The sequence below is a fragment of the Parasteatoda tepidariorum genome, chromosome 10 (genome assembly GCF_982258835.1).
Source record: "Parasteatoda tepidariorum strain Cologne lab strain chromosome 10, Ptep-v5.0, whole genome shotgun sequence".
NCBI lineage: Eukaryota > Metazoa > Arthropoda > Arachnida > Araneae > Theridiidae > Parasteatoda > Parasteatoda tepidariorum.
In genome coordinates, this window is record NC_141764.1 from 22661729 (window position 1) to 22686770 (window position 25042).

Sequence of the window (25042 nt, forward strand, 5' to 3'; positions counted from 1 at the left end):
ATAGTTTTTCGAACAATGCATATATAGTAATAAAAGTAATAACTGTAAATAAAACGAATTCAGAACAAGTAAATAAATCGATTTAAAGTTTATTAACAAAAATCCCTTTCTTCAAAATAATTAACAAAAATCCCTTTCTTCAAATAGATAAAAAAAGTAGAAAGTAATTATTTAATTTATAAACGTGAATTCACGTTTAAGTTAACGCAATTGATTAAACTAACCAAATTTTTTTTAAAAACGGGACTTAAATAACGATTAACATTCCATAACCTTTAAGATTTGAGCTGAATCCATATTAACTTACAAAAATTTGTAATCGGATATCTATTTTCAACTAAATTGATTAATTGATATGAAGTTCAATAAAAAAAATAAGGCAGTATTTGACATTTAAAAAAGCTTTATAGGTCTAGTTATGTTCGGAACAAACTCATAATCGCTGCCAAAATTAAAAGTTGTATATAAGACGAAAATTTTTTATGATTATGAATAAAAATTTATAATTACCTCAGGAAATTGGTGTACAGGCATCATTCGATTAAATGTTGAGATATGTTGATTGATGTGTTATATTGATGAATGACTTTGTCAAAAGTCATCGCATGTCGTATAGTTGCTTTAAATTGTTAAATTTATAATCCAATAGAAATAAGAGACTATATCACAACACAAAAATAATAGTCGAAAGCATCAAATAATCCACACTTTATAAAACGTATTATCGTCAGGAAACAGGCACTGTTTACGATTGCAAAAATATCGGAAACCGCGAGCAAACGATCTTGAAACGGAAACAGAAACTACCCTCCACTCAACTTGGATTCCACACGTCGTCTGCGATCGTGACGCTGATCTCCTTTGTCACGTGCTCAAAACAGCGATCCGATTGGTTGAGAGACGGCCGAGTCGACTGAAGAGTTAGGGAATGATTCGGCTGACAGCGCCCTTTATGGAAAGAAAAATACTTTTAGATCTCTTCCTAGTTTCTGTTTCGTTTATAACATTCGTTTCGATAAATCAAGTTTCTCAATGTTAAGATTAGTTTAATGTAAATACGAAACACTATCAATAATTATAAGCAAAAGTAAAAAAAAAAATTTCGAAAAACTATGCTGGGAATTTTTTTTTTTTATTTGATTAAAAATAAAAATTGCGTATAATTCGAACACCACATTTTGAAGAACGAAAATAAATAATTAAAGTGTTGTTTTATTTTCATTGTTGTTTAAAAATATTATGATTTGATTAATAGTTTGCTCTTTTTAATATAAATAGTTTGCTGTAATGATTAATAGTTTGTTCCTTCGGATAGCAAATTTCGAAAAACTATGCTGGGAATTCTGATAGCAAATTTCTTTGCTATCAGAATTTACTAATATAAAACTAAAAAAAGTTTTACAGCTCTGAAAAGAAGAAAAAAATTTTCAATATTTTGAAAAAGGAAGTATTTAAGTAATTTTAATTGAAAAAAAGTTTAAATATTGTTTAATCCTTATAGTACGTGCTTTTGTAAATGTATTAAACGGGGGAAAAACACTATTTTTTGGGTAAACAATATTAACCTAATTAAATTAAAATATTTTGCTACATTTGAAGTTTGAATGTTTTTTCTTACAACATTTTAAAATATGCAAACTGCTTAAAGTAAGTAAATAAATAAATAAAAACATGAATTTGTTTGAGATTATTGCTTCATTTTCTTTCTTTTCTATTTTCGTTTCAAGAATAATAAAGTATAAAAAAAATCTTTCTCTATTTCAGTGTTGTCTAGTTTATTCGATTATTTGAACAAAAAAAATTATTTTGTTCTGTTTATTTACTTTTACGAAAATTTTATTCGAGCAAACAAGATAATGATCTAAGAAAAATTAAAATAAAGGCTTTAAAAACGACAAACATTAAATTGTAGCACTCAAAATTAGTTTGATGATTTTTTTATTTTTTTTATTGCACATCAGAGAAGGAGAAGGAGCATTTCGCTCTCTGTAATGAAACAAAAATTATTCCGTAGACTGGAAAGGCAGCGCCATCTATAAACTAGAAAAGTAACTATTTTAGTGTTCACGCATCAAATGTTTTTTCATAATAAGATACTTTTTCTGCTATTGCTGTGGTAAAATAAAAGCACAACAATGTCAAAAAAATTTCATTTTGCACCAAGCTCTTTCCTAGTTGATACTGGATTGATGAAACAAAAACGTTTTTCAGACTCAAACTGAACCGGATAGCATCCCCCCCCCTTCCTGTCGCTATCGTGCGGTGGTATTGGAATTTTCAAAAACTTTTCTGTTTGCTCATCGGCTATGAAATTTTGAGCAAACACAAAGTTAATAGTTCGTAAATGTTTCTTAATAGAAAAATGCTTTATCATTCAAATAGTTTTGAGGCGTGTCACATTGTCACACGCGTACTTTTTAAACTTTAATAGACGAAAATTAAATTAAGTAGTTCAATTTAAACTGTAGCACGATTAAAACTTAACACCTTGTTAAGATAGCGGCAAATTTGCACCGTATTGTATTCCAAGAGATGGGTCAAATATCCAACCAATTTTATTTTCTTTTTTCTCTTTGAGAATCTAATAGGATTAAAAAAAAAAGGAAAAATTTGAATTCGCGCTCTGCAATTTTAAAAAAAATATTTCTATATATATATATATATATATATATATATATTATTTTATGTGTAAGCTCTTAAATTATTAGAGTGTAATGCAGCTTTGAGAGGAGCATATTTTACATAACATGACTATTTTTTTTATTTTTTGAAAAAAAAGAAAGAAAAAAATAGAGTGTAAAATGGATCTTTATCTCAGCAATCTGAGAATGGGAAATTTTTTTTTATTTCAATGATTTCGAGCATCTTTTTACTTTTTTCCAGCTGACAGTGAAAAAAATATTTACAGTAATTTTTTTTTTCTATTGTACAATTTCTCTAAATTAATATTTCAATTATTTTTCTGCTCTATACTACATAATTATAATCCATTATAATGATTCATTGATTTTGCAACCTTTTAGCATTTATTTTTATTTATATATTAATTATTACTTCCTCAAAATCTAATTTTTTCGATTGTGTTATAACATTGGTTAAGCAACATAACTCAGAGGTGAATAATGATTATTAAATCAAAAAGCTACTTTAAACTATGAAATAAAATAATTCTCAATTGTTCGTTCAGGAAACTAAATGAGAGATTCATTTGAATTAGGACCAATAATTCCAGCTTGTTGATTTGAATCAATTGCATGGAATCACCATTTAGAGATGTGGTAGAGAACTTAGATTAAAATCAATTTCATAATTTATTTCGTACAATTTAGAAACGATCAATGAATCTGTGTTTTAATGTCTGGAATCATTCACACTATTTGCTATTATGAATCATGCACGTCTTTCGTGATTCCTACTTAAATCAGTAATTCAACATACTAATTAGCGATTCATACTAGTTAGAATCAATAAATTGAATCTCTTGATACTGACGTGTTGCTTCGAATCGTGATTTGAAATACCCATAATGATCTAATTCATATGAGTCAAATCACTCAACCATACTTGGATCTATAATTCTAACTTCGTATTGCCTAAAGCTGTGATGGTTTTTTTTAATATTCTTTTTTTAAATTGAGTTAAATGTTATTTCTTACAAGAAAAAATAAGAATTAAATGAAATAACATAAAGTTTCGTCGTTTTATATATAAACGCTTCATTCACATCACTAATTCGAAAATATATGATTTGAATCAGTTACTTAGAACAACAATTCCCAAAAGGTGTTCCACGAATTTAAGTTCCGAGGAAAGATCACAGAGGTTCCGACAGTTAAAATTTATTATTTATTTTAACTAGTTATAATTTTTGAAACCTTCAGTAGGTTTGTATCCAACCATAAAATCATTTTTTTTTTAAATTTAGAATTTATGTAATTTTTATGAAATCATCTTAATAAAATGTCGATAAGAAATAGGAAATTTTAAAAATCAAGAACAATTTCATGAATAAAGAATTATTTTTGTCCGATAATCATTCTTACAGTTTATGCGAGTTCTATTTCAAAAACCATTACACTGTTTATTTTACTCAATTTGATTTGTACATTCGTTAAAAGCTATTAGACAAATTGCAGCTGCAGGCTTGTGCATTCAACTGCCTGACATAAAACCTAATCCAGTTATTGATGAAACAATGAAAATTTCAGTTTTCACGTCAAGTGTTCCTTTACTTCATTTGTAGCATTTTTTCCTTTTCTTTTTTTTTTAAAGTCAGGTTTCCGCTAAAATAAGTTCGATCGTTTAGGGATCCGGAGTTAAAAAAATTGGGAACCCCTGACTTAGAACAATATCCTTTGATCTATTTGGTAATCATTTTGGAATCAGTGATGATTTTACTTGTTCATTCTAATAATCTGTTTTAAATCCATGATTTATGTGTATTTAATCATTGATTAGTATTCATTAGTAAACTTTTTGTTTAATTCAAATATATCTTTGTGGATACAGTTTTTTCAAATATATTTTTCGCTTCGCAAACTACACATTAAGTTATGCGCCTAAGTCATGTTGTGTTATGTACATATTTAAATTGAATTATGTACAATACTAGGAGGCTTCACCCCCTACTCGCTGGCGCTCGCCAACCCCCAGGAACTGCTTTCGCAGTTCATTTCGGATTGCTTCGCAATCCGATGCTCGCTTTGCTCGCTCATTGGATACGTTCTAAACGTCTAGCTTTTGTATACTTTTTTGAACACTGAAGTTCCGAAAACTCCTCACTGTAGAAAATTCTAAACCTGTGCATTGCAATATTAATTTGAAATTGCAAACAGTTCACATATTTTTCTTAATCACACTATTCTAAATTTCAGTTGTTGAGAAAAGTAACTGTTGTAAGTTTTGTTTTAAAGTCTTTCCCACCAGAGGGCTAAAACCATGTGTTGTAAAACAATATGAAATAATACTGAACGCCGGATGTAAAGCATCGGCTTCGATGAAGATAATTTTGTGAGACATATGATGCCGATTAGACATAAGATTAGACATAAGATGCTCACTACGTGCCCTTGCGTGCCAGAAGCCTATCAATTAAAACGTATTAGCGTTTTATATAATATAGATTAGCCATATGATGCTCACTACGTACTCTTGCGTGCCGAAGCATATCAATTAAAAATGAAAACTGTTGCCAACGCGAGAAAAGAAATATCATCGGTTTTATTGATGCATACGTACGTATTAGCGTTTTATATAATATAGATTTTAATTTACAAATAGTATGTTATAAAGACATCAGCACTAGATTTTATAATATTTATAGTAGATTGTAGAGCAGAATAAAAAATAGTTATAAGTTAACTATAAAAAAAACTAAATTGAAACAAGTATAAGATTTAATTTTAAATTGCAGTATGTACAGTGAATGCTGTTAGATTATAATGCATGATAATTAATATTCATCAGTCTTACTTTTACAATTTTTTTTCTCATTTAGAAATAATTTTAATTCCTTAACGTGGCTTTCCGAAGCTTTTTCGACAAGGAAAATGAAAAGTCACGGTTTTAAGTGCCTTACACTTGAAGCAAAACTGTAATTAACTATATAAACCGTAAAGAATTATCAAGGCTTTAGAACAGACAAATAACTTAGATTTTAAAAGATATTAAACTTCTTAAAAATCGTCAATTTGACCACATTTTCTCACCTAGATAAAAAAAAAAATATCAAAATTAATGCCGTATCCATTTTTTAAAAATGGTAATGAACCGAAATAATTCACCAGTGGAGTAAGTTTTTAAATATTGAGAAATTTTACGACAATCGCTTTTCCTTTTCTCAAAACTGTGGTTTTTCTTCATATTGACGTTTTGCGCCATTTTCAGAAGAAACATAGAGGGCGCTGGTGAAAGGCAGGCCAAACTTAATCTAACAGTTATAAGTAACTATTGCTAACTCACATCATTTAAGAAAAAAGCATATTGTTCTCAAAAAAAGCCTCATTTATTGCGACTATAGAGCTTTTGAAGAACAGCCTTTGGTTTCAAATTATAAACAGCAAATCTGTTCTTGTTTCATAAAGATTATTCGATAAAAAAAGAGAAAAAACTTTTAATCTACAAAAATAAAACGTGCTTTTAAATCAAAAATTACAAAAATAAAATCAATACTGTACAGATTAAGATATTTGAATTAAATTTGATTAGAATGTTTGATTAATTGATTTCTAAGACATCATTCAATAATTTTCTGATACGAAACTCTTTCCAATTTCTTATGATGCATAGTATAAAGCCTCACCAACCTCTCCTTTAAATTATTCGTCGAATATTTAGTGAACTAATTCACAGAGATATCGTGAAAATCATGATTTTTAACTCACCATCGATTTTGACTAACGCCGTAAGTTAACCATATTTCCTTAGCAATTACTACACATCCAGTATCCATTTTTAATCTTTATGTTCGGCTACAAAAAAGAAAAAATTCGATTCACAAATAGTTCCATTCAATACTTTGTGCCAATTAATCAAAGCAGCTTTAAAACTTGCCAATAATCGGCAATCATGCGAAGAAAAACAGGAAAAAGCTAAAAGCAATTCAATTTTTTTTGTTATTTTCCCCAATCAGTGCAAAACGTGCATTGTTTTCTATTGGTTAAAGAAGGAAGCCTTATGGGTAAAGTCATTTCGTACCTAACATCCCATCGAATACTCATTATGCCAAACGATTCCTTTTTCAATAACGGCTGTCAATATTGGCAGCAAACGACGAAAGCGTTCCCTTCCGTTAACTTTGCTCTGAAGGTCGGTAGTTCTCAACGTCAGCTACTAGCTCTCTTTAGCCAATAAGTTAATTATGCTGATAAACAAAATGGACGGACGAGGGGAAAAAATCAAACTTTGCACGCGATTTTCTTTTAGGAAGAACTTAAGTGCGTAATTGTGAAGGTGAATTGTTTGTTGATCTGGTAGTTTGAAGGTATGAAAATAATTTTATTTAGCAATTACCGAAGTTTATTTATTTTATTCAGAGAAAATGCTTTAGTATTAGTTTTAAAAAATATGCGTGAAAATAAAGGAAAATACCAAAAAACATATAAACTTTGATTTTTTAAAGTTGAAGTAGAAATAAAACGTATATAAACTTTGTATTTATTTACAAACCCAATCAATGATTCCCTCATTCGCGCATTCTTTAATTACTTATTCACTGATTCATTCTTTCATTCATTCACTTCCTTTGCTTTTTCATTCTTTTCTTTCCTTGTTCACTAGTAATATCAAGAATTCATATTAAAAATTTCCCTAGTGCTGTGAGATTCCGAAATATTCTAAAAATCCCCAACTCCTTTCACTAAAAATCCCATTTAAAACTAAAACAAAACAATTTTAATTTTTAAGTGAGAATTAAAATAAATAATTAATGAATGCTGCATAAAATGCATTATTATTGGGGAATCATAATAATTAAACTTGGTGAAAGGGAAATATTGATGAAATAATAAGTTATAGTGCTAGTTATAACAAAAAAAAAGTTGATGGAATGCAGAATGGCTTAAAAAATGGAGTTGGGATAAAGGAATGATTAGAATAAAGGAATCAGAGGAAAATAGTAATTAGAGTAAAAGAATGATTAGAGTGAAGGAAGTAGTCAGAGGGAAGTAATGGTTAGATAAAGTATTCAAAGTGAAGGAATGGTTAGAGTAAAAGAATCAGACTGAAGGAATGAATATAAAACTGGATTTAGAATGAAGGAGTGATTACAGAAAAGGAACTAGGGTAAAGGAATGGTTAGAGTAAAGAATTTAGGGTGAACGACTTGTTACAGTAAAGGAATGATTAGAGCAAAGAAGTTAGAGTGAAGAAATAGTTAGAATGAAGGAGTTATAAGTGCAATAAAAAAACGTTTGAAATGGTTAAGATAGAAAAGTTATAATTAGAGTAAAGGAGTTAAAATTAAATTAAAGGGATATTTAGAAAAAAGGTATGCGATAGTTAAGAAATAAATGGTTAAAAAAACGGTCAAAAGATTGAAAAAAAAATGTATTTACAATGCTATTCATGTCGCGGGCCATTACGGCATAGGGGGTGCAATTGTTCTTCTTTCCAAGTGGCGCTATCTATGGCCACGAATTAGACTTCTGCCACACCTGCACGTCACACCCGTTTATAGGGCGAACCCATTCATACATCCACAGATTGTAATTTTGACCTGAGCCAGAGAATGATTACTCTCCAATTTAATGCTCCCAGGGGTATAATTTGTCATGGAAACATGGAGGACCTTGTGACCCGACAGATTTAACGTGCACCAGTCACCATTTACTGACGCCCGGTGGCTGAGCTGTAGCGTTTCGCGCTGTCGCGCCACAGGTCCCTGGTTCGATCCTCGAGCCGGGCAAGGTTGACTCAGCCTTTCATCCCTTCAGTGGGTCGATAAATGAGTACCAAGCGTGATTGGGAACTAAACACTGGGGGTTCCGCGTTCAGCTGACCACCTGACCGGAACATCTGCTCCTGCACCCCAGAGCTGAGATGGGCACATTAGGCCTTGGCCCTCATGGGCTGTCGCGCCGCTGAGTTTAGTTTAGTTTAGTTTAGTCACCATTTACTACACGGGGAGTCTTCGCCCGGCTGGATTCAAACTCATTTAGCACAGACATAACTACAGCGCCCAATAAACCAGGCTATCCCACCTGGTAGTTACAATAAATGAATTATATTAGTAATGAAATCAAAGGAGGAAAAAATAATTAGAATAATTAATGTAAAGAAACAGGAGATTTCTTACAAATATTTAAGCCTTGATCCATTATATTTCCTCTTCTTCTCATTGGCACGACAGCCCAGGATGGGCCTTGGCCTTCTCAACAAGCCTTCACAACTATGCCAAGACATTCTTCCCTTAGCCAAGGCTCTCCAGTTTATTATCCTTAAAACTTGTAGGTCCTTTTCAATGCAGTCTAAAAATCTTAGGTTTGGTCCATTATATTTACCATTATATTTATTATATAAGTCTCACAATCACTGTGAAATGCAAATGTTCATTTATGGAGTTTTTGGAATATTCATTTTCTTAAAAATTACGATACTAGCTTACTTAAGAATAGTTTGACCATAACTTAGTTACTTGAAATTATGTTAATTACAATTAAAAACTTAATTTCTTTATACAGTAAAAGATTTAAAATGTAATGTGCTATTTATTTTGTCCTTTAATTAAAGTTTTAATCATGTAAAAGAAACCGATAAAATGATACTTATATCTAATTATTTCCAAAAAACTTTGTAACCTAAATAAATTTTTTATTAAAATAGTTTCAAATGTATATTCAACGGGCTAGGCTTTAATTTATTTATTAAATCAAAATTGGAAAATCGACAGTTACTTTGAATATTTAAACTATTATGAATACTAAGTATTATGAATATTAAAACTATTAGTTTCAAACTAATTCAGCGTAAAATATTAAAGGAAAAATTACCATTTTATTGTGATTACTGATCATTTGAAATCTATTTTCCAGGAACTCACGCAGAGTTAAAATAAAGCGTGTTGAAATTAACGTGTATTGATAGAATATAACTGCATTGTTTTGTATTAAATTGACAGAAGTAATACTTATGTCATATTTGATGACTAGTGTGATTTAAGTCAATGAAGAATTTTATTAATAGATATAATAATAAATAGTTTTTTCTTTCTCGGTTCAGCGATTCCTATTTGATGTTTGAAGTTCTGCAATTAAATTATTTATAAGGATAACAAAGGGGAAAAAATTAGAAACAATTATTATTTAGTATTTTTTTAAGAAAAAATTTGCTCAATTTATTTTTTGTTTTCTTTCTTTTTTCATTTCAACTATATAGAAAAAACTTATTACGCTTTTTAAATTCTGTTAAATACAATTAAATAAATTTCTGTTATAAATTACTATTTAAAATATTCATTTCATTATTTCCATTTATTCATAACTTAACTTTTAACTTTAAAGTCAGAAATATTATCTATATTTATATTTATTACTTGAAAAGTTTCTCAATATATAGAATATCATATTTTGTATATAGAATATCCTATCTCATATAGAATATCATAATCGAGCAGAAATAAAAATAATAAATTGACGCTATAATCAAAAAATTAGACGTCTTTATTTTGATAAAATAATAGTGTTAACAAACAGTCTGATTTCTTCAAAAATAATAATACTTACTAGTAGAATATATTCAAACAAAATACATTTTAATAATTTTAATTACACTAAAAACTACGTTTTTTTCTCTTTCAATTATTCTTATATGTGAAAGACTTATGGCAATATATAGAAAAGCCACACTTTTTCTAAAAGTTATAAATTTTTCATCAACCTACTCCTTAGCATTGTTTCCAGGTAATTATTTTACAATTTCTGTCATTAGGGCCATTAAAAAAATTAAGCAAATTTTTGGAATCCAGCGCATTCTGTCATTTTCATTTCTTATGATTTTGTATTAAACGAAATTCAGATATTAAATAATAAATTTTAGATTTATAATTTCATTAATCTTATTCTGAAACTTTAAATTACTTCGATTAGTTCTGTTTAAATTGGGTTATAAATTTCTTTTTTTATCTGAAATGAAAAGCTTGATGAAAACGAAACTCCTGAAGTTTTTAAAAATCAACTCAATTATATGAGAATTGATTAAAAAAAGTTGTGATTCATTCTCAATTGATAAAAATTTTCCTTTTTAAAGCGATTGGGGAAAAAGGGGATAAGGATTGGGGATATTCCTGTTTGAGTGGGAGGTTTCATATTTGGCAATGCTAACTAGTTTGCTTTCAGAATAAATTTCAGAACAACATATATTTTGAATACAGATCCGATCTACGAAGCATTCACCCTATCACGTGACATCAAGGATTAAGACAAACAATCAAGCCCTTTAACCCTAATCGTCTGAACCGGGACAATTTCCCCTATACCGCTACAAATACAGAATGCCTCAAACAGTGTTAACCATTAAAAAAGCAGAAAAACATTAATTTTCAGAACAATTTTTCTAAAAAAAAAAATTTATCAATTTCATTAATTTTGAAAAATGAAATATTTTTGGCAATTGCAGTACGTCAAAAATATTTTTAACTATACTGTTTTTCTCTGACTAAAATTACATTTACCTCCCATCCACCTATAAAATCTTTTAAGACTCAGTTGCCCATATTATCAAAAAGTATGTTATTTAACGTCCAATTATCGTACAATTTTACAGACAAAGGCCCGTTTTTCTATCTAAACGAAAAAGTTCCATAAATGTACGTTATTAGTGTATAGCTGTAGCGTATGAGTGTTTTTATGGGCATGGTCCGTTTAAACGCGTATAATGCTCAAATCTACAATCAACCCGTTTTTTTTTCACTGTTTAATACCTTCAAATGGAAGTTCGTCACTGACGTCACGACAGGACGCTTTATTTTCTATGTTATAATCATGATTGCTAAGGGGCTGAGCTCCCTGCTTCCTGATGATCGCCAATCCCTAGAGATTGCTCTGTGATATTATACTTCGCGAACAAAGCTCGTTTCGCTCCCTACCAAGATGGACACATTTGAAATGGGATTTAATATAAAAACTTATTTAGTCAGATTATCTATAAAAATATAAATGGTTCGTTCTATTTTAGCACTAAAATAAAATAACGGAGAAAAAAAAATAATTTCAACAGTTACATCTGACGAGCGTTAGCCTCAGCATGATATTTGTATTTGTGATTGAGGGTAACTTTTATGATTTAAATCTGAAACTTTTTTGAAACAGAAAAAAACACAAAAGCACATTGTTTTTCTCACGTTATAAAATTGTATTAAATTAAATACGAATGAAGAATTATATTTTCCATTTGTATCAAAACTTATTGACGACTTTTTCATTTCCATCTTCTTAGTTCTTTCGAGTATTATTCCCGATGGCTCACTGGCTAAAGGCGCTGAGCTGGCAGTGCGAAGGACTAGGGCTCGATCCTCATTGGTGGCTTGAAGTCTACTCTGCATCGGATTGATGGGTTCTAGCTTGTGTGGGAAATAAAGGAGGTTTGTGTGTAATACTGACCTCATTATCACATTATAGTTGTTGATCTCCAAATTGCGGCAATCTAAAGGGTTCATATTTAATTTTATTCTATTGTGATATTTTACGGACAATGTCCATCCCTTTTCTAGAAATTTTTTGCCATTTTTATTACGTAGCCAATACTGCTTATTTCACAGGCTTACCCTATTTTTTCTACAATGAAAAATTACGATTAATTCGTAATTTAAGGTTTACATTTTTTTTAACGGACTTAGTCTTGAATATCTGTTGCCCGTCTTTGTCCATAAATTCGCATGGATTTTTTTTACAGTGCAGCATTAATTCCCATTTTATAGATACTTTGTACATCTTTTATTGGTTACCTATATTATGGAAAATCGAAAAATGTGTCACCAGAGATTAAAATTTTCTCCCATTTCTCTTTCAATTTCATTTTGATATTGAAAGCTGAAACAAACTGACTTTGATAACGTTTCGTCATAATTTAATAAATTACACTGTCAAAAAATGTTTTTTTCCCCTGTCTTTTAGATGAAACTATGTGGTTCTGAGAAAAGTAAAAGTGCTTGAGTCAAGTATCGAAAACAAAATGGCCCATTGCGTACCGTTCTTTTAGAAGAAAAGATTCCGAACATCTCGTGAATTTTACGAACGACTGAAAAGAGAAGGAATGTTTTAGGGCTTAGAAAAATTTAAGGAAGAGTTAAATTGGAAAATAAGTATTCCTTTCATCTTTTTTTTTAATTTTGTTTATTTTTATTTTTATTATTTTTTTTCTCTCTTTTCCGTTTGTTTTTCATCTTTAGATTTGTTGACTGATTCACGCGTCATGTTTTACGATTAGTTTTGATAAATTTTCGTGGGCTTGCTTTATAAATTTTTATTTAGTTTTTAATTTGTTAATTTTTTTTTCAAATTCTAGTTTGTTTGCCAGTTTAGGTTAAATTTATTGTTTGAAATTGTTAACGATTTTACTTAACGGTTGATTTTTTAATTACACTTGGGTATTATCTGTTGTCTGTGTAGTTCCATAATTTACGATGGGCCATTGTGAAGGAAAAACCAAAACTGTCAGTGCCCCATGGGATAGACAAATAAGAAAATCATTACCAGAATTGAATCATTACCAGAATTTTGTAAATTGAATTCATTTTCTGATTAAATAAAAATATTATTCATTTTTGTATAGAATAAACATTAGCAAATACTCAAGTTGCTCACAAAAAAAAGTAAACACTATAAATTTTTGTAAATTTTCTTGGAAACATCTCTCCAAGCCATTTTTTTTAAATGAAAGATGAAATATAAAATAAAAAATATTACAAACAACAAACAATATTTCTTCTTTTATTTGCAAAGCATAAAATTCCGTCAGTTCTCCTTTTTTCTGTATTTACGTAAAACTTTTGTAAATGTTATTGTTCGAGCGTTAATGTTTGTACTTTAGAAGAAAATGAATTCTTAAATTACTTTTAAATATCTAATTGACACTTTCCTTTGCGGGAAAAAATAAACTGAACCCCTACCCCCCAGCAGAACCATTTCAAAGGGACCTTTTTCATTTTTTAATATTCATAGCCCACTGTCTATTTGTGACATTTGGTCCCAGCAGCTCGTTCTGCTCCTTTTGTCAGTTTGCCATTTTTATTTCAAAATGCCGAACCGACAGCTTTGTCATCCAAATGTAGAATTTTCTTCCATTTCTCTTTCGAATTCATTTTTTATATCTCATTTCTTCTTTCCTTTTTTTGTTTATTTCATTTTTTTCTGGTCTGCTTGCATGCTGGGGTAATGATCTTTTTTTTCTTGTTATTATTCTTTCTCGTTTTTCTTTTGAGATATATTTTTCGTTCTCATTTTGGGTTCTTTTGTGTCGCTTTAAAATGTCTCAGCCACCTGCGCGCCATCTATAATATACTTCAACTGACGACAACGGAATTAAATGATCCGGGCGAATAATAAAAAGAGAAAGGAAAAAGAATTAGAAGGAATTTGTTATTTTGTTGTTACTTTTTAACTGCATTTTTGTGGCTAATTTTCTCTTTTTTTATTTCGCTAAGTGTTAATAACAGTAGTTTAGAATTTAGTACTTAATAACTAATTAAGTACAAATAATTGTGTTCGAAATTGTTTATTTCTCTTTATTGTTCTTTAAACTATAAAGTATATTTTGTTTTTTCTTAATCTTTTGAAACTTAATTTTTAATTTTCTAATTTCAAACTGTCTGAATTAAATTCTTTAAAAAACTATGGGGATATTTCCGTATTGTAAGTCCGCCAACTTCAATCACCAAGGTGCCAAGTAGATTTTAAATTTCAAATTTTTTTAAAAAACATGTAGATGTTTGCCAGGGGTGACTGCGAGTTATACCTTTCGAGTTGGTCCCTTTCTCTGATGTTTCTTTCCTTTCTTTTTTTTCTCTCCAAGGTGCTGCCCGGAAGTTGCCAAGACTTTGCGATTATTCAGTCTTAGATCACGATGCTGAAGTCTCCCCAAAACTATTAAACTTGGATACAAAACAAGTGGTTAAATTTTCTTCCAGTGAAAAAAACTGTCTGGGGAAAATTTAAAAATATTATAGAAATTGAAATTTTTTTTTCTTAAGGAATACGTGTCTCTAAGGAAATATATTCTCTTCACGAGACAAATATAACTTTTCAGAGAAACTAATACAAAACTTCGTAACAAGAAAGCTAAAAATCAAAAATCTAAGAGTTTGAGCTGAAAATTTGGATCATTAGACAATTTTTTGAAATTGCTTAACTATCAAAGGTTGATCTTTTAATTTTGAAATTAGTGAAGAAATTATAACACAACAACTGTTTTTCAAAGTTTAAAATTCCCAAAAATAACAAACGAACCCTTGCGTTTTGTGTTTGAAATTGATCAAAAATAACAGCAAACATTTTTAGTAACTTTTAGAAAGGAAAAAAATAACGTCTTACGCTTGAGATTAAAGTATCTAAAATAAGTATAATAGATAAAGTATCTACAGTATTTTCCAAATACTGCCATCTAAAGCCGTAGTGTCTCAGGAGATAGAGCGTTCGCCTTCCAATGAGGTGAACTGATTTCGAATTCCAGCGATGGTTGGTCAAAACGAATTCCGAACCCGGCTCTCGCCGACCACAGTGACGTAAAATATCCTCAGTGGTAAACAGATCATGAGTTAGAGTCTCCTTGTCATTAGGTTAACCGTGGGTAGTTTTCGAGGTTTTCCTCACCATGTAACGCAAATGCGGGTTAGTTCTATCAAAAGTCCTCCACGAAGACAAATTTCTTCCAATACTTGAATTGAAACTGAAACGTGGCTTTAGTTTACGTTAGTAACTTTCTATTCTATTTCGAGCGAGCCAAGCCCGTCAAATGTAATTCTCTTAAGTGACCCATTCTACATTCTTTCACAAAGAAAGATTTAGTTTGTTTTTTACTTGATATATTAAGTAATAAAGGTAATTAGTAATTTTACAGACACGAAGCCATGTAGAACATAAAAAAACTAATTATGCAGCAAAGTTGCCAGATACAAAAAACAAAAATAATCATGGATACGATATAATACATTAAAAAAAAATCTAGGATAAACGAAAGACGCAGATAAGGATGAATTATATTTTAACAATTTCAATAAGCAATACGATGCATTCAATTAAATTGTATAATTAATTGAATATATCGTATGTACACAATTAAATGTATACAATTGAAGTATTTAATTAACTTTACGTTAATAAACATTCTGAGTTCCGTAAAGAAACTTAGCTCAACCTTAGCCAGCAATATCCAGAATATTAACATGGCATTTTGTTCATAAACAACCAGCTCACACTGAGGTCATAGGCCAGGTGGTTGAGTATCAGTGGCCTTCTTCTCAAAGCATCTCTCAAAACAAAAAAGAAACAAAACGGAATTTGGAGAAAACAGTTTCTTTGATTGAATCCACAAAATAAATATAATGCTTTTTCTTTCTCGTTTTAAGTAACATTTCCAAGAAAAAGAAATTACACTATTTTGTAGAGAAATAGGGCTCTATTACAGTTTTTGTTTAATTTTTTTTTTTAAAATTAATTCTCAATTACTGCACTTTGTAAAAAGACCACTGATCCGAAAATACAATAGGTAACTAAACTATAATAGAATCCGAAGACAGGAGAATACAATCCGAAAAGTTTTTCTGTAATATCGATAAAACACATAAACACAATGTCATTTTTTGAAGACAAATTTTTTTATCTTCATTTCGGCATATTTTGATGTTTGAACTATAGATAAGAAAGCTCACGTCTCGAACCATGGGTAACAGAAATTTAATTGCCATGACCGAACTTCTTTCCGTTGATCACCAAGTGAAAACAAATAATTCTATATTATGAAATGACTAATTGATTGATGAAAATTATGCTTATGATCAATAAATAAAATAATAATAAATGAGAATTTGGGAAACAGATTTACTTCTTAATTGGACCGAATACGATGATTAATTTACTATCTATTTTCTGTTTTAAAATACATTTCTGGAATAGTTATTTACATTATTTTGAAAATAAAAAGACTACAAAAGGTTCTTATAACAATTTATTTAATTAAAAAAAGTTTGTCATTGTATATTGCAAACCCTAAAAAAAACCGTGTCTTATAAGACGCATACTGTAATATAGAGTACAATAGAGAAATTTAATAAAAGTATAATTAGAAACTTTTAAAGTATTTTTTTATCTAAATAAAACCTTTTTAACTAAATAAAACTAATTTTAACAGAACTCATGAAACACATAGTGCCATTTCGGAATATTATCAACTATTATTCTATAATACAAATGTAATTAAAACTCTATTAGAAAGTACAAAAGATAACTCTTACAGTGCTTTGGTGCAGCATATTGTTATACCAATTATTGGTGACGGAGTTTGTCTTTTCAAGGAATAGCATATAGATATTATACAATACCGAAATTATAGATCGAGAGGTGCGCGAGGAAGTAGTACAGCAAGCAATGGAACATTGGAATGAGTTTTCTATCTTATCTCATGACGGAGATGAATAATTTTAACGTTTCTGCAGCCTTCTATGCTAAAATGTCCTAATTCATACTTACAGATATTTGTGTGATTTAATGGCTGCCGGACAGGTTTTAAATTAACACTAAAATACGTACTGAGAATATTGAAGAAATCTCTTGAAAATAGTTAATACTGAAATCAAAGTGCTTCAGTGCGGGCAGCAGCTGGAAGGTGAAAAATTTGGTTAGTATATTGTTTAAAGTTAATTAAAGTTGGAAGAGTGGTTGAAGAATTGGAATAATTAAATACAGTTCTGCTGTGCATTCGGCTTGGTTACTATTAAAGTTTTAAATGTTGGACAACATAGTTTTAAATGGTAACCAAGTTGGTCGCCCAAGGTGGCTAGTACATACCTAATCTAGACTTAATTAGATAGTGCATTAGACAACTACAAAAAATAACTCTAAAAGAGTACTTTAATAGGAAACGTTTTTATAAATTCTCCACGAAACTCATGAACCAGTTGATGACAATTAAAATTTAAATTGTAATCATTAAAAGAATATTAAATTCTATAATTTTGTTCACTGTAAAATAACAAATTGATAAGAAAAACTCCACTTATAATGAAAAAAAAAATTATAATAAATGCGAATTTTAGAGATAAATATTTTATTTTTTAATTGGACCCTATAATATAACGACTAATTTACTATTTTTTCTACTTTAGAGTACAACTCTTAAATAGTAAATTATCTTATTTTGAAGACAAAAAGATTTCTATAACAATGCTAAGATAAGAAAAATAAATCTTGCACCACAGTACATCAAAAATCGCCCATTACACCAATGGACAATAATATAATGACTAATTTACTATTTTTTTCTATTTTAAAGTAAAACTCTTAAATAGTAAATTATTTTATTTTGAAGACAAAGAAATTTCTATAACAATGTTAATATAAGAAAAATAAATTTTGCACCACAGTACATCAAAAATCGCCTATTAGACCAACGGACAACTATACCAGATAATTCATAATATATAATCTTAACTCTAAGAGAAAGTACAAATACTCTAATAGAGAATCAATTATAAACATTATACTAAAATCACAATGAAATGGATAAAACACGCTCTATTTTTAGAAACAAAAATATTATCAACTATTATTCTATAATATATAAAATAATCCAAACTTTAATTGAGAGTACAATAACTCGAATAGAGAGTACTACAAATAAGGATAATAGAGATTTCAATTAGAAAAGTTTTGAACTCAGAACTTCATGAACTACATTAATGCCATTTTTGGCGACAAAAGTATTAAATTATTCGCCAATATATCTTCACGGCATGACCTATGATAAAATTTCAAACCATTTTCATTTCGGCATATTTTGACGCTTGGACTAAGGCTAAGAAAGTCAGTGCCCACGACCGATGCATATCAGAAGCTGAAATGCGATGACAGAACTTCCTTCGCTGATCACAGAGCGTAAACATCGGCCTATATAGTCCGTCGATTCGCATATTGGGATGGACACAAGAAATTTCTCACTTTATTTCTGAGTCAGTCGTCTTTTTTTCTTCTTTTTCTTATGGTTACAAGTTATTGAATAACAGGAAATGAACAGGCGATATTAATACTTTCTGTCAATTTTAGTTTGTATTTAGGTATTAAATTGGGAGAAATTGAATTTAAAATGACAACTGTTTTTGAGTTTTGGTGTACGATTGTCGGTTTCTGTAAGTTGCTGGGATCACTTTCCAATTACCTCGACAGATTTAGTTTTTAATGTTTTATTTTTCCTTCATTAGAGTGTTGATTTAACATTTAAAAATTATCATTTTCAAAAAAAGAGAGAAAAAAAAGAGAGATTCTTTATCTTATCGTGTTTCATCATTTTTTGAAAGTTGTACCCCGTCAAAAAAAAAAAAAAAAAAAAAAAAAAAATATTAACTCTGGCAATAATTTTTGATGTAAGGATCGGATTTCCACGTACTAGGACTAAGTAGTTCGAGGATTATACATAGGGCCATTGTTAGGGTGGACCCATTCATACACACATTTATTCATGCACAGATCGCAATTTTGATCTGAGCCAGAGAATGATCAATCTCCAATTCAGAACCCCCAGAGGCATAATTCGTTATGGGAACATGGAGGACTTTGTGATCCGACATATTTAACGTGCACCAGTCAATGTTTACTGTCGGTTAGATTTGAACTCCCACTCTCACGGCCGTGTGTCCAGCACTCTGCGAACCAGGATATCCTGGCCCTATTTAGTATTTGCGATAATTATAGGAAAGTATTTAAGTATGATGTCAATGAGAAAGAAAAGGAGAAAAAAAAATTTCGAATCACAATTTAGTTTATAATTAAGAAAAGGATATGCACCGCATTAGTATTTCACACCAACCATTTTAATTTAATGTAAAATGAACAAATTTGAAACAATAAAGAAAAATGTTTCTTTGATAACCATTCTCAATGTTTATAATAGTTCTTTTTAGTTTTCAGTTCATCGAAAAAACCGTAATAAATTTTATTTTATACACTTGCACTAAATGTAGTTCAAGATATTTATTAAGATTAGATAAACCGGAAAGATTAGATAAACCGGATTTGAAAATTTTTGTTATTTTTAAAACATTTATCATTAAATTATTTTAATTAATTTGTAGTTTTCCTTTGGTATATATGTTCACAATTGTTTAATGAATTTTATGCATAAAATTTTATTTTTATTTAAAAAAACGTCGTTGAACAGCGGACCCAATTTTTGATTTTACGACTATTCATGACCAATTTCGTAACCTGGTAGTTTTGAACCCAATCCAGAAGACAAGGGAGCTCCTGGATATAGTATTGGGAGAAAGTCGTCTTCATGGAGGACTTTTTGTAGGAACTTTCCCGCATTTGCGTTACATGGAGAAGAAAAATGCGAAAACATCCAATGGTTAACCTGGCGGCAAGGGGACTCTAACCCAGTGTTTCCCAAAGTGTAGTACGCGTACCCCCAGGGGTACGGGAACAGTTTAGCGGGGGTACACGTTCTTATGCGAAATATCTTGCAACAAACGAAAATTTCAAAAACTTTTACTTAAAAACAAAGCTAGCCATGAAAATTTACGATTATGCATTTTTCTATAGGCTATTTTTTGCAGAGTTGACAATTAATAATTAATGGTGACAACAACCAGTTGTGATTTTTAACTTATGTGCAATTTTTTTTATAGTAAAGGTTTGTAATAAATTCTACTTATTTTCATTATTTTTGCAAAATATAATTTTTATTCCTAACATAGAATATGGATCACTGGTTGGTATCTACAAAACTTTGTACCAAAAAGGAAAAGGAAACATATTTTTAAAAAAATACATTCATTTTTTTTATTAGTGGTACACAGCGTTACGAAAAATGTAGAAAGGATACACAAAAATCATAAGTTCTGATAACACTGCTCTAACCTGTTATCCGTCTACCACTGACGATATTTTAAGTCCGGGGCGAGCCGGGTGCGGATCAACCAGCCATCGCTGAGATTCGAACCCGGTTTACCTCATTGGAAGATGAACGCTCTATCCTCTAATCCACCACGGCTCTATCTATAAAATTGACTGAATTAACACTCCGCAAAAAAAGGTAAATTATTTAGAGTTCCGCTGTTCCAACTATGCTCTATATTCACGTTGCTGCTCTCTTCTCTAATGTCCTATTGATTATATAATGCCCTATTGGTACTATTGATTATTTAAATACACAATGTATAAAAATACCAAGGCTTTGTTATTGAGATATTGTCCCCTTTATAATTCCTGTGTTGAAAAAAAAAACTGCATTCCAATTTAATAGTTAATTCTATAAACAAATTGATTAAGCCCGCACTCCATTTCGTTGTGAAATTTTCATGCATTATTTCGCCGAAAAAGTTCGTTATGTGCTCAAATTCTCTTGGTGTAAAAGACTGTACTTTTGTCTTGTAGGCAGAGATTTTGATCTTTAAGATTCAATCGCGTTCAATTGGCAGTGATCTCAATTAACTCCAGCATTCAATTTACTTTATAAGTGGATTATAATTTCACCTTACACCGTTTTCTGCTTTTGCTTACAGTGAACATTTCGTCATTTCCTTACAGCTCCGGCTAAACTTGCTACACAACAAACGCCCTTTCTTCTTATCCTTACACTAAACTTGTTATTGTACTGTTTTTTCCCCCTCCATTTGTAACAAGATTGCTAACATTTCGTCCCATTTTGGTTTCAAAGTCACTTTCAAGCCTGTTGGCAAAATTGAACATAAGTTCTGTAAAGATTCTATGAGTGCTGATAACCGCTAAAGCATTTACCACATATGTCACCAACGCAATCTTGGACAAACTAAGCATGCTTTAAAATTTTGATTAGGGGAACATGGCAGACATATCCGTCATTCTAGATTAGATAAATTAACTATTGCCGCACATTATTGAAACATTGGCTATAAATGTAACTTTAATAACAAATTTCTTTTACCACTGTCATATCAGCTCATATTGACGTTCTGGAATTTTATTTCATTTACTTGAATTCCGATTCGCTAGTTAAAGTCACGAGTTTTCCTCTATAAAAGTTGGAAGCACTCTATTCTGCCCCAATCTACATTTTTCAATCGCCGTTGTTTGCCTTGGATTCCATGGTATTTCTTTTTTTGTTTTCACATTTATTCATATTTTCGTTGACAATTTCTAGTTTTCTTGTTTTTAAAAAATTTTCTTTCTTTTTTCTTCCTCACCACTATCTGTTGATCATGAAAATGCCTTGTTTTTGAGAGCTCAAAATGTGTCAATTTTCCCACTTTAATAATTTTTGAAGCGAATGAATTCTTTTCCTTATCAAATATATCATTCGTTTCTTTTCTTGGGATTAATCATTTCATTTTATATTCTTCTTGTTAGATGTTGAAACATATATAGAATTTTTGCTTTTATAACAGGTTTGCAAAATCAAACTTTTTAATTCAAACATTCGGAAAGAGGAAAGTTTAATCTCGCAGCATACATAGGCCTCAATGCTTCTATTAACCTATATTATTCCCACATAATGTGCTATACGCTTGTAACTAAACGCTTGAGCTGTAAATAGTCATCATCTGAACAGTTATGCTGTAAACAATCATCTTATACTGGAAATACACTGGAAATAAATATCTTCTAAACACTTATACTGAGATTAATCCCTTACACTGTAAATCATCATTCTCTAAGTGATTAGCTGTAAATAATCATCTTCTAAACTCTTACACTGTAAATAGTCATCTTCTAAACAGTTATATTGTAAGTAATAATCTTCTAAATGCGTACATTGTAAATAATTATCTTCTAAACGCTTGCACTGTAAATAGTCATCTTCTAAACAGTTATATTGTAAGTAATAGTCTTCTAAATCGTAAATAATTATCCTCTAAATTGTAAATAATTATTTTCTAAATTGTAAATAATTATCTTCTAAGCGCGTACACTGTAAATAGTCATCTTCTAAACAGTTATATTGTAAGTAATAATCTTCTAAATCGTAAATAATTATCTTCTAAATTGTAAATAATTATCTTCTAAATTGTAAATAATTATCCTCTAAATGCTTACAAATAGTCATCTTCCAAACAGTTATATTGTAAGTAATGATCTTCCAAATCGTAAATAATTATCTTCTAAATTGTAAATAATTATCTTCTAAATTGTAAATAATTATCTTCTAAACGCTTGCACTGTAAATAGTCATCTTCTAAATAGTTATATTGTAAGTAATAATCTTCCAAATCGTAAATAATTATCTTCTAAATTGTAAATAATTATCTTCTAAACACTTACTCTGTAAATAGTCGTCTTCTAAACAGTTATATTGTAAGTAATAATCTTCTAAATGCTTTCATTGTAAATAATTATCTTCTAAACGCTTACACTGTAAGCCATCATCTTCTAGATGTTACTCTGTATATTAAACTCCTTTCATTAAATTTTCTCTTTTAATTAATTATCTTTCTTAGTGTGTACAAAGTAGTGAAATAATATATTAATTGTAGCTTTATAGTGATAATTATAGATATATTGGTCGTATTTTAATGATAAAAAATCATGAATTAACTAATTAAAAAAATTGCGAAAAACAAGCATTTAAATTTTAATCTTCCGAAACAAAGAAAATTTTAAATCTCCTACAACTTAAAATACTTTTCAAAAATATTAAAATTGTTTCTTTCCATTTTATTATTCATTTAAATTGAAATACCTCACACAATTAAATTCAAGCAGGGAGATGAATGAATTTTTTTCTGACTCAAAGCCACCGTCATCCCTCATTCTATAAGTGAGTATATAGAGCATCATCATGAGCATCTCTTTCCTCATCCCTTCTCCCGCATCCTCATCTCTTGCTCTTGCGCTTCACTGTAAAAGACATAAAGGAAGATCCTCAGCTAATAATAATAAAGATCTCGCACCATCTCAGTCTAAATCCGTGCTTAGCCAAATGAACCCAAGCAAAAGCCTTGATGCTTCTTCATTAGGCGAAATTTCGAGGGTTTTTGGCGATATGACATCAAAAGAGCGTGAATCACTCACAGCCAGGTTCAAGAAGATCACTGCAAGGAAATAAAAAGTGCGCCAATGTATATATTTTATCTTTAAATGTGTAAGTGCACATATATATGTATATGCACATCAAAGATAAAAATACATACATGATGGGGTTGAGAGGATGTTAATGTCTCGAGTGTTGCTGTTTATGTGAGGGATTGAATGTTTGTTTGCCCCTGCACGCTCATAAGGCGAAGAAAAATCATCGACAGGGTTGCATTTTTTGAGAAAATTACTTGGCGATAGTATGAAGAACAATGCGCCAAATTAAATTTTTTCCCATTCCTCATTATGGCTATTTTTTTTTAAATATGTTTCATTAAACGGAAATTTAATATTCCACGATAATTGGTCTTTACAAAACTATTGTCACACAAGATAATGACCACTGAAGGCGCTGTTTCCAGATAATTTGTCATCGCAAAATTTTATTAATTTGAGATAACCATTTTCGACAATGATACGCAATAATTTGTCTTCATAAAATTATCTTCCACTCAATTTTGTGATTATTCGAGACTCTGTTCTGCGAAAATTTGTCATTGCAAAACCATAATTAAGTCAGATTAGGACCGTGCAACTTTTTGTTCCGCTACAGTTTCTTCTTATGAGATAATGGCAATGTTAGATTTTATTCAACATTATTTTATCTTCAGCTTATTCTGTTTTGTAATATTTTGACCAGATAGCATTCGAATTGCGTCCATAAAAAGTTTCTAGCTAGTGTTTTCTTGGGATAAAAGCTTAAGCATAGCACCGTGGAAGCATCAACAAAGTCTATTCTGAAACAATGTCTGCATTGAAACATTAGCTCTACATATCATGAAAAGATAATTGCTGTATTGACGTTTAGAACATTTCTAATGTACCGAAAAATCACGTGATATGATTGCTAATAAGCAGGGAAAATCAGATATCTTTGACTGTCATAAGCCTAAAGATAGCAAATGTCAGAGCTTTAATTAATTGTAAACTATTTATTTAATCCTTATTTAACGGTATTTACAATAAAGTTTATCATCTTTTCCTGAATATTATTATCGATTATTTTTATGTCTTTGAATTTAATTACGTATTGTTCAAAAATTAAAGACCTGAAACGAAAAGTATTGCTTCTTTACTATAAAGTAATCACATAATAGTACCTTATTATGGAAGATATTTAGTTACTCTCTGATATTTATTAAACGGTAAACAAGTTATATTTCCTTTTTAATTAGTCATTTAAAATTTTTTATTCGAAACTGTGTTCAACCACCGAATAGAATTAAAAAGATAAATATAAAATAACTATGTCTTTAAAGTTCCAAAGCGAAATTAACATGTTGCATTATTGC

At 29.9% G+C, this 25042-nt stretch overlaps 1 protein-coding gene across 4 annotated transcripts in view; it reads right to left on the reverse strand.

The window, feature by feature from the left end:
• The window catches only part of LOC107452702 (uncharacterized), a 188605-nt gene that overhangs the window by 27919 nt on the left and 135644 nt on the right, over positions 1–25042 (reverse strand). For 2 of the 4 annotated variants that reach the window (XM_087153657.1, XM_043047021.3), the window contains exon 2: positions 6384–6470. The exons of 1 other annotated variant lie outside the window; for it this stretch is intronic. In XM_087153657.1, coding sequence (XP_087009783.1) covers positions 6384–6386 — 3 coding nt within the window. In that variant the 5' untranslated portion in view covers positions 6387–6470. Of the gene's footprint in view, positions 1–510; positions 878–6383; positions 6471–25042 lie in introns of those variants that run through there. One more of the 4 variants, XM_016069271.4, reaches the window with a different exon arrangement.